We start from the raw sequence: 24,041 nt of genomic DNA, 5'->3' as shown, positions 1-24,041 counted from the left end.
GGACCAATGCCTTATTAAGATTCAGCATTACATCCTTGTTTTTGCATTCTAGCCCTCTCTAAATAAATGCCAGCATTGCATTCACCATCCTTACTACCAATTTGACTTAAAAATCAACTTTTTGTGAATCTTGCACCGGCACTCCCAAGTCCCTTTGCACCTTCAATTTCTGAATTCTCTCCCCGTTAAGAAAATAGTCTATGGCTTTATTCCTACTACCAAAATGTATGACTCCACACTTTGCTGCACTGTATTCCATTTGCCACTTCACAGCACACATATCCAACCTGTCTAAGTCTGCAGACCCTCCATTCCCTATATTACCTGCCCATCCACCAATCTTCGTATCATCTGCAAATGTGGCCACAAAGCCTTCAATTCCCTCTTGTTGTCTGGGGAGTATCAGACAAGAAAAAAATCCACTAATACTTGGAGTCATGGCTCTCAAGAGTGAAAATACAAAATACATTTATCTGTAAAGGATGTTAGGTTTGTACCTCTCCCTTGTAATTTCTTAATTTTAAATCTGAATGGATAGATATTTGTTAGTCTACATTATTAAGGAATTTGTGGATAAAACAAGTTTAAATAGCTAGGCTGCAGATCAGCTATGTCTTTAATGAATGGCAAAAGGGGTGCAAGGGACTAAATTGGTTATATCAGTTGATGGAATTTATTACAGAAAAATGTGAGGAGTTGCATTTTGGGAGCACTAACATGGGCAGGACCAACACGGTGAATAATGGGGCTCTGGGTAGTGTTGGAGAGCAGAGGGATCCAGGAGTACAGGTAAGTAGTACATTGAAAGGGGCATCACAGGTAGATAGGTTGGACTTCAGTCAGAGTATTGAGTACAGAAGTTGGGAGGTCATGTTGCTGTTGTACAAGACTGTATATAGATGTGAGGTGAGGCCTCATTTAGAGTATTGTGTTCAGGTTTGGGCACCATGTTATAGGAAAGATGTAATCAAGCTGGAAGATGCAGAGAGAATTTACGAGGGTAATGCCAGGACTCAAGGTCCTGAGCTAGAGGGAGAGGTTGAGCAGGCTAGGACTCTTTTTGTTGGAGTGCAGAAGGATGAGGGGTGATCTTATAGTGGTGTACAAAATCATGAGAGGAATAGATCGGGTAAATGCACAGTCTCTTGCCCAGAGTAGGGGAATCCAGAAACAGAGGACATAGGTTTAATGTGAGGGGTTTAATAGGAACCTGACGGATAACATTTTCGCATAAAGGGTGATGAGCTTTCAGAGGAGATAGTTGAGACAGGTACTATCGCAACTTTTAAGCAACATTTAAACAGGTACATGGACAGGACAGGTTTAAAGGGATATAGGTCAAACGCAGGCTGGTGGGACTAGTGTCGATGTGACATGTTGGCTGATGTGGGCAAGTTGTGCTGAAGGGCCTGTTTTTACGCTGGAAGACTATGACAATGTGCAATGAACTTTATTCAAACATTAGCAGATGTTTTTACGTAGCAAGCATGACATCGAAGGGAAGATTTACTTAGAGATTGGTAAATTATGAAGATGGGATTTAGAGGTAGTCTTGTCAAAAGAAACATGTGGATGATTCATGCCAGGGACAGTAGTGACCATACTGGATGAATTTGGATAAAATAACAAAACAGCTCTTGTCCATACATGCTTTGTTTGCACTTTAGACACCTTCCCTGTTTTAACTGATTATTAATCTGTCTTCAGCTTTTGTGAATGCTAGTCTCAATATTTGGGATAATAGATATGTATTGTTGTATTCGGTATTCAATTTATGTTAGCTCATGAAGGTCCCGTCTGCTCTGGGAGACCCTTCAGTTACCGAAATGCAGTGTGCTTCACTTTAAAGTTATGAGCCATTAAGTTACCCATTTCACAATTCTTTGTATTCTGTCCATGCGGCAGGTGCAGTATGCTCTGTCAACAAAATATTTGTCAGAAAGATAATCAATTTGGAATGATAAACCATTGTCCATTAAAAGTAACACTTGATTGACAACACCACATTTTAAAAAGTATGAACAGAAAATAATAGATGTTTGAAGCAGATTACTGTTTAGCGTAAAATCAATAAAGGATTTAAGTGAATTCTGGGGAAACATTAACAAAGGCATTCTGATGATTTATGCTGAGAATAATGGGAAATGAGGCTTTTTGGGCCTCTTTTATCAATAGAAGTGGTCATTGCAAATAACAACTACATAAACAGCCTAAGATTAATGATTGCAATCTGAAGCCTGCATGAATTTTGTTGGAGTAACTCCCTTACTTATTTCCTAAAATTCCAGAAATAGTCAGTAATTTACACTATTAACAAAAGTACATTATTCATGAGAGGTTACAGAGTGTCAGCGGACATCCTCACTTTCTCCTTTCTAACAACCTCCTGCTGGACACCACATTCTGTTGTGCCACGAAACAGCAGAGTCATATGAAACTATTCGGAGAGGAACATTTGTTGTCCACAGACTAACATTATGTAAGACACATATATTACAGCTATTCTTTAATAATAAGACACCAAACAGAAAGGCAAACCATCCAAACAACACCGTGGTCTCTTTGTGCTTTACTTCGGCATCAAGTCCTTGAGATACAGGACCAATTATATATTTTTCCTGCAGTGATATTAACTGGTTTCCAAAGGGTCTGATGATGAGCAAGACTGGTGGTTAACCCAATGGAGTCTCCATATTTGATTCAAACAATACTTCCCAGTCTGTCAGAGATTATTTCCTACATTTCTTTAATGCACAGAGGAGGTAATTTGAACCATCAAGTCTATGTCGGCTTCCAGAACAAAATAATTGGTACCATTCTCCTATTTAGTTCCATGCAACCATTTACCCCTAGCCCTAATCTACCCTTATTTCCTCTCATGCCTATCAATCCCACCCTGATTCATTGGCACATTGAGGCAGGGAGGCATTTGCAATAATCAGTTAACAATCAACCAGAATGTCACTGGGATATGGCAGGAAACTGGATCACATGTGGAAAATGCATGAGGTCAAAGCAAAACATGCACACTCCACACAGACAGCACCTGAGGACAGGATTGAACCTGAGTCTCTGGAGCTGTGTCCACAGCACTATCTATTCTGAGACCTCTACAATAACTGTTCCTGTGATATGGTGAAAGAGCTAATAGTCAAAGCTAATAGTCAAATCTAAAATGGAGTCGTTCTTCTACAAAAGCATGGACTAGTAGAACAATAGAATGGCTCAATGCCAAGTCTGAATGACTTTGTAAAATATATGGAACACAATATGGAGGACAGGTTGTCTTTTCAATAAAGACATTAAGATGGCAGCCTGCAGTACTAACTTGTGCTTCTCCAAGGCCATAAAGAAGCCAAGATTGAAAAAAATAGCTGATGCTCCAGAGGAAAGTAATAACTTGTCATTGGATGAGCTTGATTTGGACCCAGCTTCCCTTATATTATGAAAGCCTACAGAATATTTCTGTCATGCCATATTCAGACTTGGTAGGAGTGTTTTACTGATAAGAAAAATGTATAATTGTGCTAACTGTCCTTTGTTCTGTGAGTGGGTGCCCGAGAAGCCCTGAGCAACGTTTGTGTTCATTGTAGATCGCCACTCCCGTCTGACAAATCAATTAAAGATTGCCATGGTCTACCTTCAACGTTTGTTGCTATCTGCTTTCAAGAAACAAACTTTCGCAATGGAACACTCCATCATTAGCTCAAATGATCCGTGGTGTGATGTATGGGTTGATATGTATGGTGAGTTTCATTCTCATATGTGTTCAGCTTCCAGCAATGGTAGATATTTAATACCTTGATTGTAGATATGTTCCTGCATCTTTTGGTTCCACTCAATTTTCATAAACTTTTTTGCAGCTTTCATTCTTCTATTATTGGAATAAGAGTACAGTTCATCGACGCAGAAATCTGCTTGGCACTGCTCTCAGTTTTGGATTGAGATATTGTAAAAAGCCAGCATGCTCAAATTAGGGATGAGTTGATCTTCTCAAGAAGTTCCATGGCCGCCTTCACGGCATTCTCTTTGGAGATAAGTCAGACACTGACATCTTGCGATCAGCCTGTTAAGATCCCAGTGGAACGCCACTGGTCACCGATCTCCAGCCAAATAACACCTTTCCATTACAACCCTCACAGAAAGCAGAACAATCTTCTATTGTTAAGCCAGCTCTGAATCCAAATTACTAATTTACTGTGGATCCCATGCATTTTAACCAGACTCTCGAATGCAGCTTACCAAGACCAACATTATTAAATGGCTTACTAAAATCCATGTAAACAATATCCACTGCCCTACCTTCATTGATCACCTTTGCCACCTCCTGAAATAATTCAATCAATTTCGTAAAACATGACCTCCCCCTGGACTAATGCTGACTGTTCTTAACTATGCCTGTCTCTTCCAAATGGGAGTAAATCCTGTTCTGGTATCCTCTTTAATAGCTCTCGTACCATTGACATGAGTCTCACAGTTGTATAATTTTGTGTGTTATCTCTACTCCCCTTCTTAAACAAAGAGTCAAAATTTACTATGCTTCAGTCCTTCGAGTCTTCACCTATGTTAAATGCCTTGCGATTTTCTTTTCAACACCATTCTTCTGTACCTTTTTGTACCAAGCACTAGTCAACCATTAACCCAAAAGGGATGACCATATTAAATGAAGATATTATCCCTGGACCAATATTACACATGATGTGTACGTTACAGTGATGGAGTGATAGTCTGGAACTTGGTAATGAAAATGATGAGGGAATTAATTTACTGCAAGACTTTTAGAGCATTGAAAGGAAACACCCCACATATACCAATATATATTTTGTTTTATATCTGGTGTTCACGATGCGGTCTCCTATATGTTGGAGTAACCAAACATATTACACCCCCTTTCGATTGGCAAGGGCAAACCTGAGACTACAGTCACTGACACTTTAATTCTCCTTCCAACTTCCACTGTGACTTTCTTTCGCCTCAACCAATAAAGCCCAATGTAAGATTATACAGGCTTCCCACATTTGTTTGTGGTAGTTCAAGAGTATCAATATGAAATTCCACAGGTCAGAACAGTTTTTACTCTCTCTCCACAGATGCTCCCTGATCAACTGAGTATTACCAGCATTCTCTATTATTTTACACCTCCAGTGATTGCAGTGTACAGCATCTCACAGCTCCAGCATTGTTTGTGCTTCTCTCTAACTTCCATCATTCATCTTCCTTAATTTATATTCTGGTATAAATATCAGCTATTCATTCTCTTCTTGTAGATGGCAACAAAAATATTTTCTCACAAAAAGTAAGTTTAGTGTTCACCCTATCACAACAGGGTTTTTTGTTATTTTTCAATAGTAATTTTCACTGTTTGCATACAATGCTTGTTTGTCATTTTGAACCCTTTAGAACTGCATTAGTAATCATGTCAAGACCCTTTCAGTAGGCAAGCTTTCAGTCTAGCAGACTGGTGAGATGTGGATCAGGATACCATAACTTAACTCACTGTACTGCTCAATGTCCCGCATTATTAATACCTTTGCTTTCTCATTGATATAAGATGTTAAAGAAGTGATTCGTACGTACCGATATGTATAGATGACTGTAAGCATGTGAGACACATCTGGCAAAACTTGGTGGTCCCCAAAATGCAATTCCACGAGAATTCAATGAACATCTGCGGCTGGCTGAGCCTAAGCATCACAGAAATAAAAGTAAATAACATTTAGTAACAGTGTTCCTCCCTGTACATTCAAGTGTTCTCAAACTCCTTTTAGATGTAAGATTATTTAAATGTTGTCTTCAAATGCAATGTTGAAAAACTTTAAAGGGCCAACACTCTGGTTGTCACGACTGGTACTGCAAAGGTAAAATAGTTAGAGACCTACGTTGACGGATGCAGTATGTCTCACTCTTCAGCTAGCCTTTTAGGTTAACATTAATGCAGTGTCAAACAAGAATGAATGCAATTTTATTTAAATGCTACAACATATGTAACTTCAGAGCAATATTAGACAATCCTTATACCCAAGGATTGTTTAATATTGCTCTGAAGTTAAATATGTTGCAGCATTTGTTTTTGTTACAATTGATAATTTGTTTTATTTTTACTTAGATGAACTGGGGAAGGTCTATGGAGGTTGAAACTCAAAGGGTCAATGTCTTTTTTGAAATTGACACTTATTTTGACACTTGCATTGTTTTTCTTCATTTTTTTCGTAATGTCAGAAAATCCAGTTCAAATATTTTAGTTAGACATTTATATACTTCCAAACTGTTTGCAGAATGTATATTTGCCACAATAAGAGATATGACTGTAGTTATATATTGAATGTAGACTATGCAAACATTTGATTGCAATCAACATAGGTCAACCTCAGCAAACCTAAAATGAAATAGTGAGCAAATACTTCCATGGTTCTTAGTGTTCAGATGATATGTTCAAATATTTGGAAAGGTTGTTTGATGCTATAATCTTTCTTAAAAGGTGTAACTGACTCTTTCTGTTTTGTTGTGTAAACAATTCTTTAAGCATCTAATTTGGAAGAAAACTTTAGTATTCAATGTATAATAGCATTAAAAGAGAAAGTGCAATTTGCTTTGGACTGTTATAAATGAGATAACAATATGCATTGTCAATTATGGTTTGAAGAAACATCAGCTTTAAATTCATAAAATAAACAATTCCATTTGTTCGCACAGTTGATTATAATTTGTGCTCCAAGACATAGATACAACACTTAGTTAACATTCAAATAACAGCCTTGCAGCGCTCCATAGCATAGGGGATTTGATTGTGCATGACATTGTTTTAAAGGTCAAATTTATGTTGTGTAGTACTTATGACCAATGGACTATCTCATATTTGTGTTGTATTTTCGCCTGAGTTAGCTTACAGTGTTTAACATAAGTACAGTGGGAGCATGTTTTGGGTATTCTGGGGACAACTCTCTTCAAAGCTGTTATTTTATTCCAAATATTGCACCATCTCAATCAGAAGCAGATGTGCCAATTCTGATCCAGAAGATGGAAATTCTGGGATATAACAAAAGAAATAGCAGCAGGTCATCTGGTACTTCAAGCCTACATTGACATTGCAATCTTTAGCCTCAACTTCATTTTCCTGCCACATCACATAATGCTTGATTCTGCTTTTGTCCAAACTTTAAATATATTGATAATCCAACATCCACAACTCTCTGAGATAAAGAATTCCAAACACAGAGTAGAAATACTTCCTCAGCAAGTAAGAGATTGAGCTCTCTACCTGAGACCACATTTCCTGGACAAGTCTCATTCACATGGTTTTCTTTTCCACAAAATCTACCCTCAGAAATTTATGTTTCAATGAAGTCACCTCAGACATTTCTCACAAGGCAATCTCCTCATCCTGGGAATCAACTGAGTGAACACATTGAAAACATTCATACTCTTTCCAAAATGTGGAGACAAGTACAGCACACAATATTTCTGGTGTGATGTACTGAAATTCCGAACTGATAGATAATGTATTTCTTATTTTTGAATTAAAGTGAAGAATCCCTTAAAATGAAGTGTAATGGTCTATTTGCCTTCTTACATACTTGGTGCCTTTTTCCAAAAGCAGGTCCTGATAACAAATTCATCCACCTGAAAACTTAACTCTATATCCTTCTCCACCAGTACTTCCTGACCTACTGAGTACTTCCGACATTTCATGTTTTCATATTGGTGTCCTACTTACTAGCATTAGATTTATTGTGCAAGGATGTGTGCATCTCTCAGAGTACATTTTTTTATCACTCACACCACTTAAATACTGTTGTGCTATTCTTCCTTCCAAAGCGGTTAACCTACATTTCCCCGTTATACTCCATCTGTCATCTTTCAAGGTACTCACTTGTCTGTATCCCTTTTAGCAGCCTTTTTCTCTTGACACCTTACTCATCCACCAATATTTACACCACCAGCAGATGTGGAGATCCTAACATTTGTGATTAATATGTATTGCGATTAGTTAAAGTCCTAACATTAGTTTAGTTTTTTTAGTTTAGTTTATTATTGTCACATGTACCGAGGTACAGTGAAAAGTATTTTGCTTTGAGTTAGACAGTCAATGAAAAGACTATACATGATTATAATCAAGCCGTTCACGGTGTACAGATACCAGATAAAGGGTATATCATTTAGTGCAAGATAAAGTCCGATTAAAGATCTCCAATAAAGTACATGGATCAGGACTGCACTCGACTGCTGGACAGGACTGCTGGTGAGAGGACAGTTCAATTGCTTGCTAACAGATGGAAATAAACTGTCCCTTAATATAGAGTTATGCGTTTTCAGACTTCTGTACCTATTGTCTCATGGGAAAGTGGAAAAGAGGGAGTGACCAATGTGAGACTGGTCCTTGATTATGCTGACGGCTTTGCCGAGGTGGTGTGGTGCAGATTAAGTGAATGGAAGGGGGATTGATTTGCATGATGGTCTGGTCTATGTACACAACTCTCTGCAATTTCTTGCGGTCTTGGATGGAGATGTTCCCAAACCATGCCGTGATGCATCCTGATAAAATGTTTTCTATGGCGCATCTGTAAAAGTTGGTGAGGGTTGTTGGGGACATGCAGAACTTCCTAAACCTTCTAAGGAAGTAGAGGCGTTGGTACGATTTATTGGCCATAGCTACGATGTGGCTGGGTCCAAGACAAATTGCTGGTGATATTTATTCCTAAGAATAGAATTTTCTGACCATCTCTGCTTCGGCGCCATCAATGTGGTGTGTGCAATGCTTTGATTCCTAAAATCAATCACAATCTCCTTAGTCTTACTGACATTGAGGGAGAGGTTGTTGTCTTGGCACCAAGTTATGAGGTTCTCAATCTCCTTCCTTACTCCGCCTCATTATTATTTGAATGCGACAGAGCTGTAATCTATACATAGGAGTCTGACACCATAAGGTCATAAGTAACAGGAGCAGAAATAGGCCATTTGGTCCATCAAGTCTATCAATGGCTGATCTATCTCTCCCTCCTAACCCCATTCTCCTGTCTTCTCTGCATAACCGCTGACACCCCATACTAATCAAGAATTTATCTATCCCTGCTTTAAAAGTATTCACTGATGACTTCCACAGCCTTCTGTGGCAAAGAATTCCACAGATTCACCACTCTGACTAAATAAATCCCTTCTCATCTCCTTCCTAAAGGAATGTCCTTTAATTCTGAGGCTATGACCTCGAGTCCTAGACTGTCCCACTAGTGGAAATATCTTCTCCACATCAACTCTATACAAGCCTTTCATTATTCGGTACATATCAACAAGGTCCTCCTTCATTCGTCTAAACTCCAGCGAGTACAGGCCCGGTGCCGTCAAACGTTCATCCACTCATTCCTGGGATCATTCTTGTAAACCTCCTCTGGACCCTCTCGAGGGCCAGCACATCCTTCCTCAGATATGGTGCCCAAAATTGTTCACAATACTCTAAATGGGGCCTGACCAGTATCTTATAAGGCCTCAGCATTACATCATGTGTAGGAAAGAACTGTAGAGAAACCGAAGGTAGACACACAAATGCTGGAGTAGCTCAGCGGGACAGACAGCATCTCTGGAGAAAAGGAATGGGTGATGTTTCGGGTCGAGACCCTTCTTCAGACTGATGTCAGGGGAATGAGCAGTACAAAGATAAAATGTAATCAGAGACAGTATGACTGGTGGGAGAACTGAGAAGGGGGAGGGGATGGAGAGAGAGGGAAAGCAAGGGCTACTTGAAGTTAGAGAAGACAACGTTCATACAGCTGGTTTGTAAGCTACCCAAGCAAAATATGAGGTGCTGTTCCTCCAATTTGCACTGGGCCTCACTCTGACAATGGATGAGACCCAGGACAAAAAGGTCAGATTGAGAATGGGAGGGGGAGTTAAAGTGTTGAGCAACCGGGAGATCAGGTAGGTTTTGGCAGACTAAGCAGAGGTGTTCAGCGAAACGATCTGCGAGCCAGCACTTGGTCTCTCCGATATACAGAAGTCGACACCTGGAACAGCGGATACATTAGATGAGGTTGGAGGAGGTGCAAGTGACCCTCTGCCTCACCTGAAAAGACTGTAGGGGCCTTGGACGGAATTAAGGGCGGAGGTAAAGGGACAGGTATTGCATCTTCTGCTGTTGCAGGGGAAAGTACCTGGGGTGGGGGTAGTTTGCGTGGGTAGGGACGAGTTGATCAGGGAGTTGCCAGGCACGGAAATCGCTATCAAAACATGGGGGGGACCAGGGGACACACAATTTCCTGGCGGCCGTGCGTGCGCACATACGCGAGGCCTTGGAGGCTTCAACCGTGGGCCGTGTGGACAATAATTTCAGATCAATCCAGCGCTAAATCCAGCTCAACTCTGCCTGTCTCGCCGGGTTAACCTACAGCCCTGCCTGGACTGACGGGACACCAGTCCAGAGCCGTGGAGCTATAGTGCTGCTTCTCCGCGCAGGCCTTAAACCTGGGCCGTCGTTCCCGTAAGTCCAGGCAGGGCTGTAGGTTAACCTGACAGGACAGGCAGAGTTGAACTAGATTTAGCACTGCTTCTCTGCGCTGGCTGTGGGCCTGGGGGCTCACCCATCTGACTCCCGACGTCTCTGGCCACGCCCGGGCGTGGGGGGCACTCAGGTGGGGATGGGGATGATCCAGCGCCGGAGACTCGGGATCGATCCTGGTCGCGGATGAGGTGCAGGTCTATGTCCAGGGCTGCCGAGGGTGTTTTTCGCTTGTGACCGTCTGACCTGGGCATGCAATTCAAGCTCCGCTCTGTTCTTTAGTTCACCAGAACGTCTCCCTCCACCAATCACCGCGCTCTATCCTCAGTCCCACCCCCCTACTTCCGCCTCTGATCGACACCTCCCTCCTCCAAATATCGCACTGAATCATCATGTCCCGCCAACATTCCTGCTGACCAATGTCTCTCTAGTCGGTGCCCTCTACCATCATTCCCACCCCCACTGTCTCGCGGAATGCGGAGATTTCACTGGGTTTTTAAATCGGGATTATAAAAAATGGGGGGGATCGTCCCCAACCTCTCAAAACAAGGGGGGGGGGGACATGTCCCCCCTGCACCCCCTGCTCCCCCGGGATTTCCACCCCTGGGAGTTGCGGTGAGAACGGTCTCTGCGGAAAGCAGAAAGGGGTGGAGATAGGAAGATGTGGCTAATAGTAGGATCCCATTGGAGATAGTAAAAATGTCAGAGCATTATGTGCTCTCTGCGTTGGCTGATGGGGTGGAAGGTGAGGACAAGGGGGACTCTGTCGTTGTTACGAATGGGGGGAGGGGGAGCAAGAGCGGAGCTGCAGGATATCGAGGAGTTTCTAGTGAGAGCCTCATCTATAATGGAAGAGGGGAACCCCCGTTCCCTGAACAATGAGGACATCTCCGATGACCTGGTATGGAAAACCTCATCCTGGGTGCAGATGCAGCATAGACGGAGAAATTGGGGGTAGAGGATAGAGTCTTTACAGGAAGCAGGGTGGGAAGAAGTGTAGTCTAGACAGCTATGGGAGTCAGTGGGTTTGTAATAGATGTCCATCGATAGTCCGTCTCCTGTGATGGAGACGGTGACATCTAGAAACGGTAGGGAGATCTCGGATATGGTCCACATGAATTTGAGTGCAGGATGGAAATTAGTCGTGAAATTGATGAAGTCAGTGAGTTCTGCATGGGTGCAGGAGTTAGCACCAATGCAGTCGTCAATGTGGTGGAGATAGAGTTCAGGGATAGGGCCAGTGTACGCCTGGAACAGTGATTGTTCGACGTACCCTACAAAGAGGCAGGCATAGCTGAGGCCCATGCGAGTGCCCATAGCTACGCCTTGGATTTGGAGGAAGTGGGAGGAGTCGGAGAAGTTGTTTAGGATAAGGACCAGCTCTGCTAGACGGAGGAGAGTGTTAGTAGATGGAAATTGGCGGGTTCTGCGGTAAAGGAAGAAACAAAGGGCTTTCAGACCTTCCTGGTGGGGAATGGAGGTGCCCACTACCCCACATTAAAGATGCGGTAGTGGGGGCCTGGAAAACGAAAATAATTGAAGAGACGAAGGTCCTGTGAGGTGTCTTAGACACAGGAAGGGAGGGATTGGACCAGGGGGGATAGGATGGAATCAAGATATATGGAAATTCAGTGGGACATGAACAAGCAGAAACAATGGGTCTGCCAGGGCAGTTCTGTTTGTGGATTTTGGGGAGAAGATAAAATCGGGCCATGCGGGGCTGGGGAATGATAAGGTTGGAGGCTTTGGAGGGCAGAGAGCCAGAAGTAATGAAATCAGAAATGGTGTGTGATATTAAGGCCTGGTGCTCGTCTGTGGGAGCATGGTCCAAGGATAAGTAGGAGGAGGTGTCTGAGAGTTGTCGTCTGGCGTCAGCGCGCCAGACTACCACGGCACCTTCTTTGTCGGCGGGTTTGATTATTAAGTCGGGGTTGCTGCAGAGCGAGAGGAGGGCTGTACGTTCAGGAGGGTTGAGGTTAGAGTAGGTAAGGGGAGTGGCAAAGTTGAGACGGTTGATGTCATGGCGGCAGTTAAAAATAAAAAGGTCTAAAGAGGGTAGAGGACCGTCCGGGGGTGTCCAAGAGGAGGGGGTCCAATGGAGATGGGAGAAGAACTCATCATTGGGACTCCTTCCCATAGAAAAAGGCACAGAGGCAGAGGTGAAGGAGGAAAAGCTCTGTCGTGGCGGACCCGAAACGCGTTGAGCTGGGGGCGGAGTGGAACAAAGGTGAGACCTCTGCATCTCCATCCCCTCCCCCTTACCTGTTCTCCCACCAGTCGTACTGTCTCTGACTATATTTTATCTCTATACTCCCCTGACATCAATCTGAAGAAGGGTCTCGACCCGAAACGTCACACATTCCTTCTCTCCAGAGATGCTGCCTGTACCACTGAGTTATTCCACAATTTTGTGTCCATCTCAGCATTACATCCCTGTTTTTGTATTTTAGCCCTCTTGAAATAAATAAATGCTCGCATTTGCCTTCTTTACAACCGATTAGACTTGCAGATTAACCTTTTGGGAATCCTGCACCAGCTCTCCCAAATCCCTTTGCACCTCCGATTTCTGGATTCTCTCCCCATTTAGAAAATAGTCTATGCCTTTATTCTTACTACCATAATGCATGACTCCACTCTTTATTACACTACATTCCATCTGCCACTTCCCTGCCCACTCTCCCAACCTGTCCAAGTCCTTCTGCAGAGTCCCTGCTTTCTCTACACTACCTGCCCTTCCACCTATTTTCGTATCTTCTGCAAACTTGGCCACAGAGCCTTCAATGCCCTCATCCAAATGATGAAATACAACGTGAAGGGTAGCGGCCCCAGCACAGACCCCTGCGGAACTCTTTATTGCCACTCTTTGCCTTCTGCCATCCAGCCAGCCTGCTGTCCATGCTAGTATCTGTCCTTTGATACCATGGGCTCTCATCTTCCTTAGCAGCCCCTCACGTGTGGCACCTTATCAAAGGCTTTATAAAAATCATGTAGTTGTCCTTATCCAGATTTTCTGGGGATGTGTAGGGACAGAGAGCTAACATGAACCATGGACCAGTTGTGGTGGTTGGTGAACTGCAGTGGATCAAGGCTGCATGGTAGGCTGGATTTGATATGTACCATAACCAGCCTTTCAAAGCATTTATGATGGTGAATGTTATTATGATGGAAGATAGTCATTGGCATGAGATCTTAACCTAGAAATAGGTGAGTATCTGGTGGATTCTTGAGGCACCCTATTAATTACAATATGCCAAACTGGAAATTACCCATTGATGCAGTGACTAGTGGGGTACCGCAAGGCTCGGTGCTGGGACCGCAGCTATTGACAATATACATCAATGATTTAGATGAAGGGATTCAAAGTAACATTAGCAAATTTGCAGATGACACAAAGCTGGGTTGCATTGTGAACTGTGAGGAGGATGCTATGAGAATGCTGGTGACTTGGATGAGTGGGCAGATGTATGGCAGATGCAGTTTAATGTGGATAAATGTGAGGTTATCCACTTTGGTAGCAAAAACAGGAAGGAAGATTATTATCTAAATGGTGACAAGTTGGGAAAAGGGAAAGTACAATGGGATCTGCGGGTCCTTGTTCATCAGTCAATGAAAGTAAGTATGCAGGTACAGCAGGCAGTGAAGAAAGCAAACGACATGTTGACCTTCATAACAAGAGGAGTTGAGTATAGGAGCAAAGAGGTCCTTCTGCAGTTGCACAGTGGCCTAGTGAGACGACACCTGGAGTATTGTGTGCAGTTTTGGTCTCCATATTTGAGAAAGGACATTCTTGCTATTGAGGGAGTGCAGCGTAGGTTCACAAGGTTAATTCTTGGGATGGCGGGACTGTCATATGCTGAGAATGGAGCAGCTGGGCTTGTATACTCTGGAATTTAGAAGGATGAGAGGATATCTTATTGAAACATTTTAGATTATTAAGGGTTTGAACATGCTAGAGGCAGGAAACATGTTCCCAATGTTGGGGGAGTCCAGAACCAGAGGCCACAGTTTAAGAATAAGGGGTAAGCCATTTAGAACGGAGAAAAGGAAACACTTTTTCACACAGAGAGTGGTGAGTCTGTGGTATTCTCTACCTCAGAGGGCAGTGGAGGCCGGTTCTCTGGATACTTTCAAGAGAAAGCTAGATAGGGCTCTTAAAGATAGCAGAGTCAGGGGATAAGGGGAAAAGGCAGGAACGAGATACTGATTGTGGTTGATCAGCCATGATCACATTGAATGGCGGCACTGGCTCAAAGGGCTGAATGGCCTATTCCTGCACTTATTGTCTATTGTTTATTTTTACTATTTGATTTGGGTCTGTTAAGATGATCCTTTGGTCATATTAATACACGTGTATTACGATTAATGCAGTGATCTCTTATCTCGTCAAATAAGAATTTATGTGACATATTTGGAAATCTAAATGCACAACATTAACTAGTTGGTCTTTACTATCCTGTAAGTTACTTTTCAAAGAATACTAATAAATTTGTTTAACAGATTATCTTTTTTTCATCGGAAAACTTCTCTGTTTCATCATGTCATTTTTTTACGTGTTTCATTTTCACTTTCTTCACAATGGTTTCCAACATTTTACCACCAACCTGATATTCAGCTAACTGGCTTACTTAGTTTAGCTTAGCTTAATTTAATTTAGAGATACAGGTTGAAAAATAAAGAAAATAGTAAATCTATACAAATCATTTTCGTAACCATGTGGGTTGCAATGAGAACACAGTTGGGCAATATTTTATAAAATACATAACATTTATTTACTTGCACTCCTCCCACATTCACCGTTCTTGCCTGACAAGGGCAATTTGGGAGATCAGTTGCTTGTCGAATAGTACAAGGATTTCCATGAACAGGGATCAATTGTAAAATAATGTATGTCATCGGTGATGAGGGAGAGGTGATGAAAAAGTGAAGGCAATGGTGATAATGTAATAGCCTGTTAAGTCTTTAATTTATTTTTGGGGATTTGGGTTTTGCCGGCAAATGTGTAATTGCCCTCAAAATTCAAGTCAAGTCAAGTTTGTTCATCACATACACATACGAGATGTGCAGTGAAATGAAAAGTGGCAATGCTTGCAGATGGTGCAAAAAAAAACAGAATGGAACAGAATCACATATTCACATATTACATATTTGTGGGAAGAAAAAAGAAAAAAACAGCAATTTTAAAAAGACACCACACAACAGTAAAATTGTACAGTAAAGTTAGTCCCTGGTGAGGTAGGAGTTTACAGTCCTAATGGCCTCTGGGAAGAAACTCCATCTCATCCTCTCCATTTTCACCACCTAAATTGTGGTTGGAGAGCCATGTTTTTGAAAGGCTGCAGTCTACTAGTGAAAGTACTCCAACAATGCTGTCGGGCAAAGGGGAAGGAGTGCCAAGACCTGGAGTGGGATCTCGGACCCAGCAGCAGTCATATGTTTCCATGTCATTATGGTGAGTTCCTTGGAGGGTAGCTTTCAGCTTGGTGGTGTTCTCCTGGGCCTGAAGCTCTTGTCCTGGTCATCCGTGAGACTGTTTATTTAATGAGCCATCCATGTTGTCTTTAATGAATGATTTTGTGAGAATCACTTTGTCAAGCTGTTGCCTTTTGAGTCTACGGGGGAAATCCTTCGGTTTTTGCAGCACACCCAATTTCTGTATTATCTCCCAGATATTTGTTTGTAGAACTTTAAAAGGTAAATTAAGGCAGAAGCAACTTTGTCATATCTGAATTCAGTGCCTAAGCTAATGCTTGATAATTTGTCCAGTTTTATGCTTTCCCTGTTTCAAGTCATGCTCCAATTGAATAGTTCATCCTGTCATTTCAGAAGGCTTTTGACAGTCAAACTCATTGGTGAGTTTAGAGTTGCATGTAAGAATCTAGGATTCCTCCTTAGAGGACATTGCCAAACAGATGTTTTTTTATGACAGTCCAGTAGTTTTGTGATCATGATTGCTAATGATGTGCTTCAAAAAATAATCCAGGCTCCTATCTGAATTTAAATTCCACAGCTGTCACGACAGAGTTTAAACTAAATTCTCTTGAATGTTAGTCCCAGGCTCCAGATAATTGGCTATAATTTATCAACGGTGACCTGCTTAATGTTTCCAGCATTTCCTGGTTTTATTTCTTGATGAAAAAGAACATTGTAGCCAGCCATAATGGAGAGATCCGATTGTCTAGTTCTCAACCAAGGGAAATCCTGCTTAACTAATCTTCTGGAATTTTTCGAGGATGTGTAAGGTAAAATGGATGAAGGAGAGCCAGTGGATATAGTGTATCTGGAATTTCGGATAGCCTTTGATAAGGTCCTTGTACACCAGTCACTAAAAGTAAACATACAGGTACAGCAGGCAAAGAAAACTAATGTCATGTTGGCAAGAGGATTTGAATATAGGAGTAAAGAGGTCCTTCTGCAGTTGTACAGGCCCTTGGTGAGACCACATCTGGATTATTGTGTGCAGTTTTGGTCTCCTAATTTGAGGAAGGACGAGGTTAATCCCCGGGATGGCAGGACTGTCATACGAGGAAGATTTGAAAGACTGGGCTTGTATTCACAGAAATAGAGGATCTTATAGAAACATATAAAATTATAAAAGGAGTGGACAAGCTAGACGCAGGAAAACATTTCCCACTGTTGGGGGAGTCCAGAACCAGGGCCACAGTCTAAGAATAAAGGGGAGGCCATTTAAAACTGATGAGATAAAACGTTTTCACCCAGAGAGTTGGGAATTTGTGGAATTCTCTGCCACAGAAGGCAGTAGAGGACAATTCACTGGATGAATTAAAAAAAAAAGTTAGAGCTCCAGGGCCTAGCTGAATCAAGGGATATGGAGAGAAGGCAGGCATGGGTTACTGATTGTGGATGATCAGCCATGATCACAATGAATGGCGGTGCTGGCTCAAAGGGCCAAATGGCCTCCTCCTGCACCTATTTTCTATGTTTCTATGTTTCAGGCCTACAGGCGCCGTCCTGTATGGTATGGCTGCCCAGCCTGCAGCTGTCTGTTTTTTCTCTGTTTTTTTTTTTTTAGTTAGTTGAGTTTTTTGTTCTGGAGTTCTAGCCTTTTTTATGTGGGGGGAGGGGGGGGAAGGGGGAAATAATTCAGGATCATGCTTAAAATTAATGTGCAGTCAAAACAAAACTTCTGGTTCTAACTCTCATTTCAATCCATCAACTAACAAATCTCAACTATTTTATAACAGATTTAATGATTTAATGATAGTTAACCTGAATCTGACTGCTTCTCTCTCACTTTACCAAAATGTCTATACCTTCTGAGCTAACATGATTAAAATAACTTAAGAATTTTAATGTACTTATTACCTGTTGCATTAGGAGGGCATTTGCTGTAAACAAGTTCTCCAGCTGCAGTCCTTTTCCATGTCATTGCCATGATGTAGTCATCTCTACACATCTCATGAGGAGCTACAGGAAAGGTATTGAATTAAACAAACCAAATGTTTTGAAACACAATTTAAAATAAAACTTAATTTTTACATTGTACCCACTAGAAGCTGCAGATGCATTAACAAAGAGCATTAAAATAATCAAAGTATACCCTCATACGCATTTATCTACACATTTCAGTAATTTACAGGAGTTAGTATGCACTGTACCAATTAATTACATTTATATTACACTTATCGATATACTTATAAAAGTCACGTCTTGTTTCTGTGTGTGTGTGTGTGTGTGTGTGTGTGCGTGTTTAAGTGTGATTGTATTTTCGCCAAAATGGTGCACATTAGCGAGAAAATGTTTACAGAATCTCTGCTTTCTCTCGTTGTCGATGTAATAAGTTTCCTTCAGATTTGATGTAATATTTCACGTTTGATATTTAAAGTAAAAAAAAAGCCAACTTTGAGAATAATAACTGCCTTTGCGAGGGAGACTCTTCCAGCAGCTCCCAGTGATGATGTCACAATGACATCTCACAGTCCTCCAATTACAATGGGATCTCAGGCAACCGCTGAACACCGAACTCCAAACACCGAAAATGACATCACAATGTGATCTCAGCTGCCAATACACAAGCTATGAGAGTGTTTTTACATTGTTGTAAGGAGAGGGACGTAGTGGGGAAATTGAACAGTTTTAAGATGACATTTAGAAGTTGGATTTCTTCAAATCTGCACTGGCAGTTAGGCAGTTATGATGTCATAATGCCCTCCGGCTACAGTGTTTCTATCCCAGAACACTGAGTCCTTCACAGCAAATGTCCTTCAGGGGAAGAATCTACCAGCCTAAACCAGCACAGCAAAGTTTAATGATTAGCTTTGGATAACAAAAGATGGCCTTGTCGGTGGCACCTACATCACATTAAATCTTAGTGCAATTGCATTTTTTAAAAAAGTTTACAATGAGGGAGGGAATTATTGCGTTGGGGAACGGGTTACGTTGGGGGAATGGGTACATCACAATGGAATCTCATTTAGCAGCAAATCTGGGGGCGGGGGGTAGTGTGTGGGGGGGGGGGGGGTTAGTGTGGGAGAGGGAGGTTAGTGTATGTGGGGGGGGGTTAGTGTGTGTATGTGGTGGGGTGTTATCATGTGTGTGTGGGGGGGGTAGTGTGTGTGTGGGGGTGTTAGTGTGTAGGGGGGTTAGTGTGTGGGCAAGGGGGGTTGGTGTGTGTGGGGGGGGTTAGTGTGTGTGTGGGGGGTTTCCCACCGGCCGCTTCCCACTGGAGTCCGCAGCTCCCGACGTCCCCAGGCTGCACCGGGCGGAGATTCATGCTGACAGCCCTCGGCAAAGGGCCCCAGGACTCCGTGATGTCGGTCAGCGCCGCCGCACTGGGAGCTCCGCGACTTAAATAATCGTAAACTCTCAATGCGTTTGGAAATAAATTTTACTCAGATGCAAGCTAAGGAATGGGATAATTGTCAGCTGTTAGTTGGACAAAATCAGGAGATTTTATTATTTGCCAAAATATATTTCTCAATATAGTGCCCACTGTGATTGTAAGGCAGGGCTTGGGGAAGTTTGTACTCACATTGCGACATAAATAAATAAGTAGTTTGGGTGATTGTGCAGGCTTTAAACAAGAAACATTGAGAAATATATTTTGGCAAATAATAAAATCTCCTGATTTTGTCCAACTAACAGCTGACAATTATCCCATTCCTTACCTTGCATCTGAGTAAAATTTATTTCCAAACGCATTGAGAGTTTACGATTATTTAAATGGTAAATGGAGCTTCAGAAGCGTTTTCATTTTGCATGTTAAAACCCACCTGAGAACAATGGGCGATTTTGCAATTTTACTGAAGGATTTCTAACTTTTAATACTTTTCATCTAACAAATGAATAAAGATAACAAAGCCAATAATGCATTACTTTTGATGAAATGCAGCGAGCAAACGCAGTTGGTCCATGACAGATTGTTAGTAACACCAAGGAACCGATAAATCACCAGGCTCAAATATCAACTCTTTCTTGCTCTGCTACCTTTGTCTATTTTGATGAATATTTCAAACATTTTCTGGTCTACTCTGCCAAAATAAGGCATCCAAGATCAATGTCTATAACATGAACAGGAATGTTCATGCATTGGTTCTGAGTAAAACTGGGGTCAAGTACCTGATTTACCTAACTGAATTTTTAAGATGGATCTGCTACTGAAAATGCACCAAGGATTAGTACTAGACTGGATTTCATGCAGAATTATTTTGTGGCCTCTATACTCCTTCTGCCATTAAGAGACTCTTTGTGAACAAAGGATGATGAAAACAAACAAGCAGAGAAAATAAAGTATAAATTATTGTACTAAGTTAATTCTTTTGAAATACAATTCTCCTGACCTGGACATCTTTTCTCATTACATGTCTTGACTTCTTCTCCTGATCCTTCACATGGGTAACCTTTAACACTTGTCCCTTTGCACATTCGGAAGCGCCGTTGCCAGCCACTGTCACAAGTCTTGGAACACAAACTCCAGTGGTTCCATGGACCCCATTTGCCATCATCTGAAAAAAAAATGTAATTAATTCATTTCAGAAATTTGTCTGTAATTGCAGCAGCAGTCTTTATAAATTATTTGTGTACAAAAATATTTATCAACTTCAAATATCACTCATCATCAAAATCAAGCAATTAACTCGTGTTGTGAAATCTGATATTTCTTTGAAAGAAATGGCACTGTTGAGATTAAGAGATAGAGATTCTCTCTATGCAAATCAGTTAACTTCCAGCCAGATGGGTTGGATCATTAACCATTCTATCAATGGTGCTCACATTGTCATCATGCAGTACATCCAGAATAATTCTCCAATACTAACATCCGTTAAATATTTTTATAATTTTATTTTCACCTTCTATTCCTTACTAACAAATTAATTTAGAATCCAATTACCCACGACCTGGATCCCATGGCCCCTATCCTTGTCGACCAGTCCCCCAGGTCGGACCTTGTCAAAGGCCTTGTTGAAGTCCATGTGCACCACATCTACTGTCACAAGGAATATGATAGAGCACATATAAGGCATCTCAGCTGCAACTTCCAATTTACCAACAATCCTCCTACGTACAATACCTTGCCTTCATTACTGACAATCACATCAATCTCTTTCCAATAATATATAGCCATAAAAACGCACAACTAAAAACAAAAATTCAATCAGACATAATCAGGGCTGCCAACTCTTTGAGCGTGAGACTCACGCCCTCAAGCAAACTTTCACGCCCTCACGCTCATCAGAAATTTCTCACGCTCAGTGGTGAGAAATTTTGTGATCAACGAAAATTTCAAAACTCGGATAAACTGCATGGTCCGCGGGTGTTGGAGAGCAGGGGCTGCGGGAGGGATGGGAGCAGAACCAACAGCCGGAACAGATGCGGAGAGCCGGGACGGACGAGTGTTTGCCGGGGCCGGCGTGTCGCTCGCTGCAGCTCTGGCCATGGAGCACTCCGGACAGTGCATGTCCCGGGCGTCAGGGGCATCGGAAGCACCGCTGCCGCTGCCGCGAGAGTCTCTGTGCCGAAGGGACAGACTCTCAAAGGGAGGTGGAGAGAGAGAGAGGGGAAGGAGACAGGGAGACAGTGGGGGGACAGAGAGGGGGGGGGTGAGAAGAGAGAGAGGGGAGAGACAGGGGGCGAGTGAATGGAGAGAGAGAAGAGGGAGGGGGGGGAGGGGAGAGAGAGGGGGAGAGGGGGGGGGAGTGAGAGAGGGGTGAGAGGGAAGAAAGAGGGAAGAGAGAGAGGGAGGAGAGGGTAGGAGAGAATGGGAGAAGGGGAAGAGAGAGGGGGAAGAGAGAAACGGGGGAAAGAGAGAGGGAGAGAGGGCAAGGGGAAGAGTGAGGTAGGAGGGAGAAATGGGGAAGAGAGGAGGAGAGAGGGGGGAAGAGAGAGGAGAGAGAGGGAGGGGAAAGAGAGAGGGGAGAGTGTGTGGAGAGGGAGAGAGAGGGGGAGATAGAGAGGGAGGGAGAAAGAGGTTGGGGGGAAGCAAGGGGGAGAGAGAGGAGAGAGTGGGGGGAGAGAGAGAAGAAAGAGAGGGGGAGAGAGAGTTAGGGGAAAGAGAGGGGAGAGAGAGAGAGAGGGAGAGAGAGAGAGGGGAGAGAGAGGGGAGAGAGAGGGGAGAGAGAGGGGAGAGAGAGGGGAGAGAGAGGGGAGAGAGAGAGGGGAGAGAGGGAGAGAGAGAGGGGACAAGAGAGAGGGGGAAGAGTAAGGTGGGAGGGAGAGAGGGGGGAAAGAGGGGAGAGAGGGGGGAAAGAGGGGGGGAGAGAGAAGAGAGGGAAGGGGCGAGAGTGAGAGGGGGAGAGGGGGTGAGGGGAGACAGAGAGGGAGTGAGGAGAGAGAGAGAGGGGAGAGAGAGGGGGAGGGGAGAGATAGGGGAGAGAGAGAAAGGGGGGTTGAGAGGAGAGAGAGCGGAAGAGAGGGGGGAGAGAGAGAGAGTCTCTGTGTCGAATTTGCCCAGGTGACCGGCATGGATCAGGCTGCGGCTCGGTGCATCCTGGAGGACAACCAGTGGCTGCTTGAAGTAAGTACCAAGCACTGGGTAGAAACGGTGGAAGGTAGTGGACTTCAAATGGGGATGGTTGGAGAAAGCATCCTGCTTGCCTGCTAGATTTTCACTTACTGTAACTGCAGGAAAAATGTTCCCGATGTTGGGGGCGTTCAGAACCATGGGTCACAGTTTAAGAATAAAGGGGGGGGGGGCAGTTAGGGCTGAGATGAGGACAAACTTTCTTCACGTAGAGAGTTGTGAATCTGTGGAATTCTCTGCCACAGAAGGCAGTGCAGGCTAATTCACTGGATGTTTTCAAGAGAGAGTTACATTTAGTTCTTGGGGCTAACAACATCAAGGGATATGGGGAAAAAACAGGAAAGAGGTACTGATTTAAGATGAATAGCCATGATCATATTGAATGGCAGTGCTGGCTCGAAGGGCCGAATGGCCTATTCCTGCACCTATTTTCTATGTTTCTATGCTTGAGTATATGGCAATAAATCTCGATCACTTGATTTTGAAGCATTCATGCATGGTGGAGGTATAATGTAGTCATAGAGTGATACAGAGTGAAAACAGGCCCTTCGGCGCAACTTGCCCACACCCGCCAACATGTCCCAGCTACGCCACCTGCTTTTGGTCCATACCTCCAAACCTGTCCTATCCATGTATCAGTCTAACTTTTCTTAAATGTTGGGATGGTCCCTGCCTCAACTACCTCCTCTGGCAGCTTGTTCCATACACCCATCACCCTTTATGTGGATAAAGTTGCCCCTTAAAAAGTTACCTCTTAAAAATACTTCATACAAAAAACATTGAAATCATACTTCTACAGTGCACTAAAACATGATTTTAATACATCAAATTTCAAAAAGTTCCTACCCTTCTTCCACACCCTCTCCCCACTCGGTTGCTCCACACCCTCACCGGGTACCTCCAAGGCCAGTGATCAGTGATCGCACAGCCTCCCCCCTTTCAAAAACGCTCCAATCCAATTTAAAGCATATATATTGCATTCAAGTGTAAGTTATAAGACTCGCTACAGTATGCACCATATTGCACAATTTCAAGCTGAAAAATGCAAATGTTCCGTACCAATGTAACAGTGATATCTATGGAAATAATATCAGCTGTTGGAGTTCCTCTGCAATATAATTGTTGTGCAACCTCATACCCTAGTGGTTTAGAACTATCTTTCCTCATCATCCTGTCTCCACTGCAGGTTTGCCTTGTCTTTTACCTCACATGGATCCCACCTCTATCCCGTGGTACCCAGGAGTTATGGCTAGTTAATCTAAACTTCCCTCATTAATTCTCATATTCTATTTCTGCCAGTTAGCCAATATTCCATTCAAACTAATATATGACTCAAAATATCATGAGCGATCTTTTATGTAGCATCTTAATGAATTTGTTTTGGAAATCCAAACACATCAATAAACTCTCCTTATCCATCCACATACTCAAAGAGCACCAATAAATATGTTAAACATAATTTCCCTTCTAAAGCATGTTTTTTTTCTGTCCAGTCATGTTATGAATTTCTAAGTGCCCTGTTTCATTTCCTCAAAAGTGGATTCCAGAAATTTTCCAATGTAGAAGTGTCAAAGTAAT

The 24,041-nt window shown here is 42.7% G+C and overlaps 1 protein-coding gene across 6 annotated transcripts in view; it reads right to left on the bottom strand.

The window, feature by feature from the left end:
- The window catches only part of LOC116988564 (adhesion G protein-coupled receptor B2-like), a 514,190-nt gene that overhangs the window by 253,152 nt on the left and 236,997 nt on the right, over nucleotides 1-24,041 (bottom strand). For all 6 annotated transcript variants that reach the window (XM_033045397.1, XM_033045400.1, XM_033045401.1 and 3 more), the window contains 3 exons: nucleotides 20,284-20,448; nucleotides 17,810-17,911; nucleotides 5,578-5,684 (listed from right to left, as the gene is read on the bottom strand). In XM_033045397.1, the coding sequence (XP_032901288.1) occupies nucleotides 5,578-5,684; nucleotides 17,810-17,911; nucleotides 20,284-20,448 (374 nt within the window). The remainder of the gene's footprint in view (nucleotides 1-5,577; nucleotides 5,685-17,809; nucleotides 17,912-20,283; nucleotides 20,449-24,041) is intronic.

The sequence above is a fragment of the Amblyraja radiata genome, chromosome 27 (assembly GCF_010909765.2).
Source record: "Amblyraja radiata isolate CabotCenter1 chromosome 27, sAmbRad1.1.pri, whole genome shotgun sequence".
NCBI lineage: Eukaryota > Metazoa > Chordata > Chondrichthyes > Rajiformes > Rajidae > Amblyraja > Amblyraja radiata.
The sequence above is the reverse complement of the archived record's forward strand: the minus strand, read 5'-3'. Positions and strand labels throughout refer to the sequence as shown.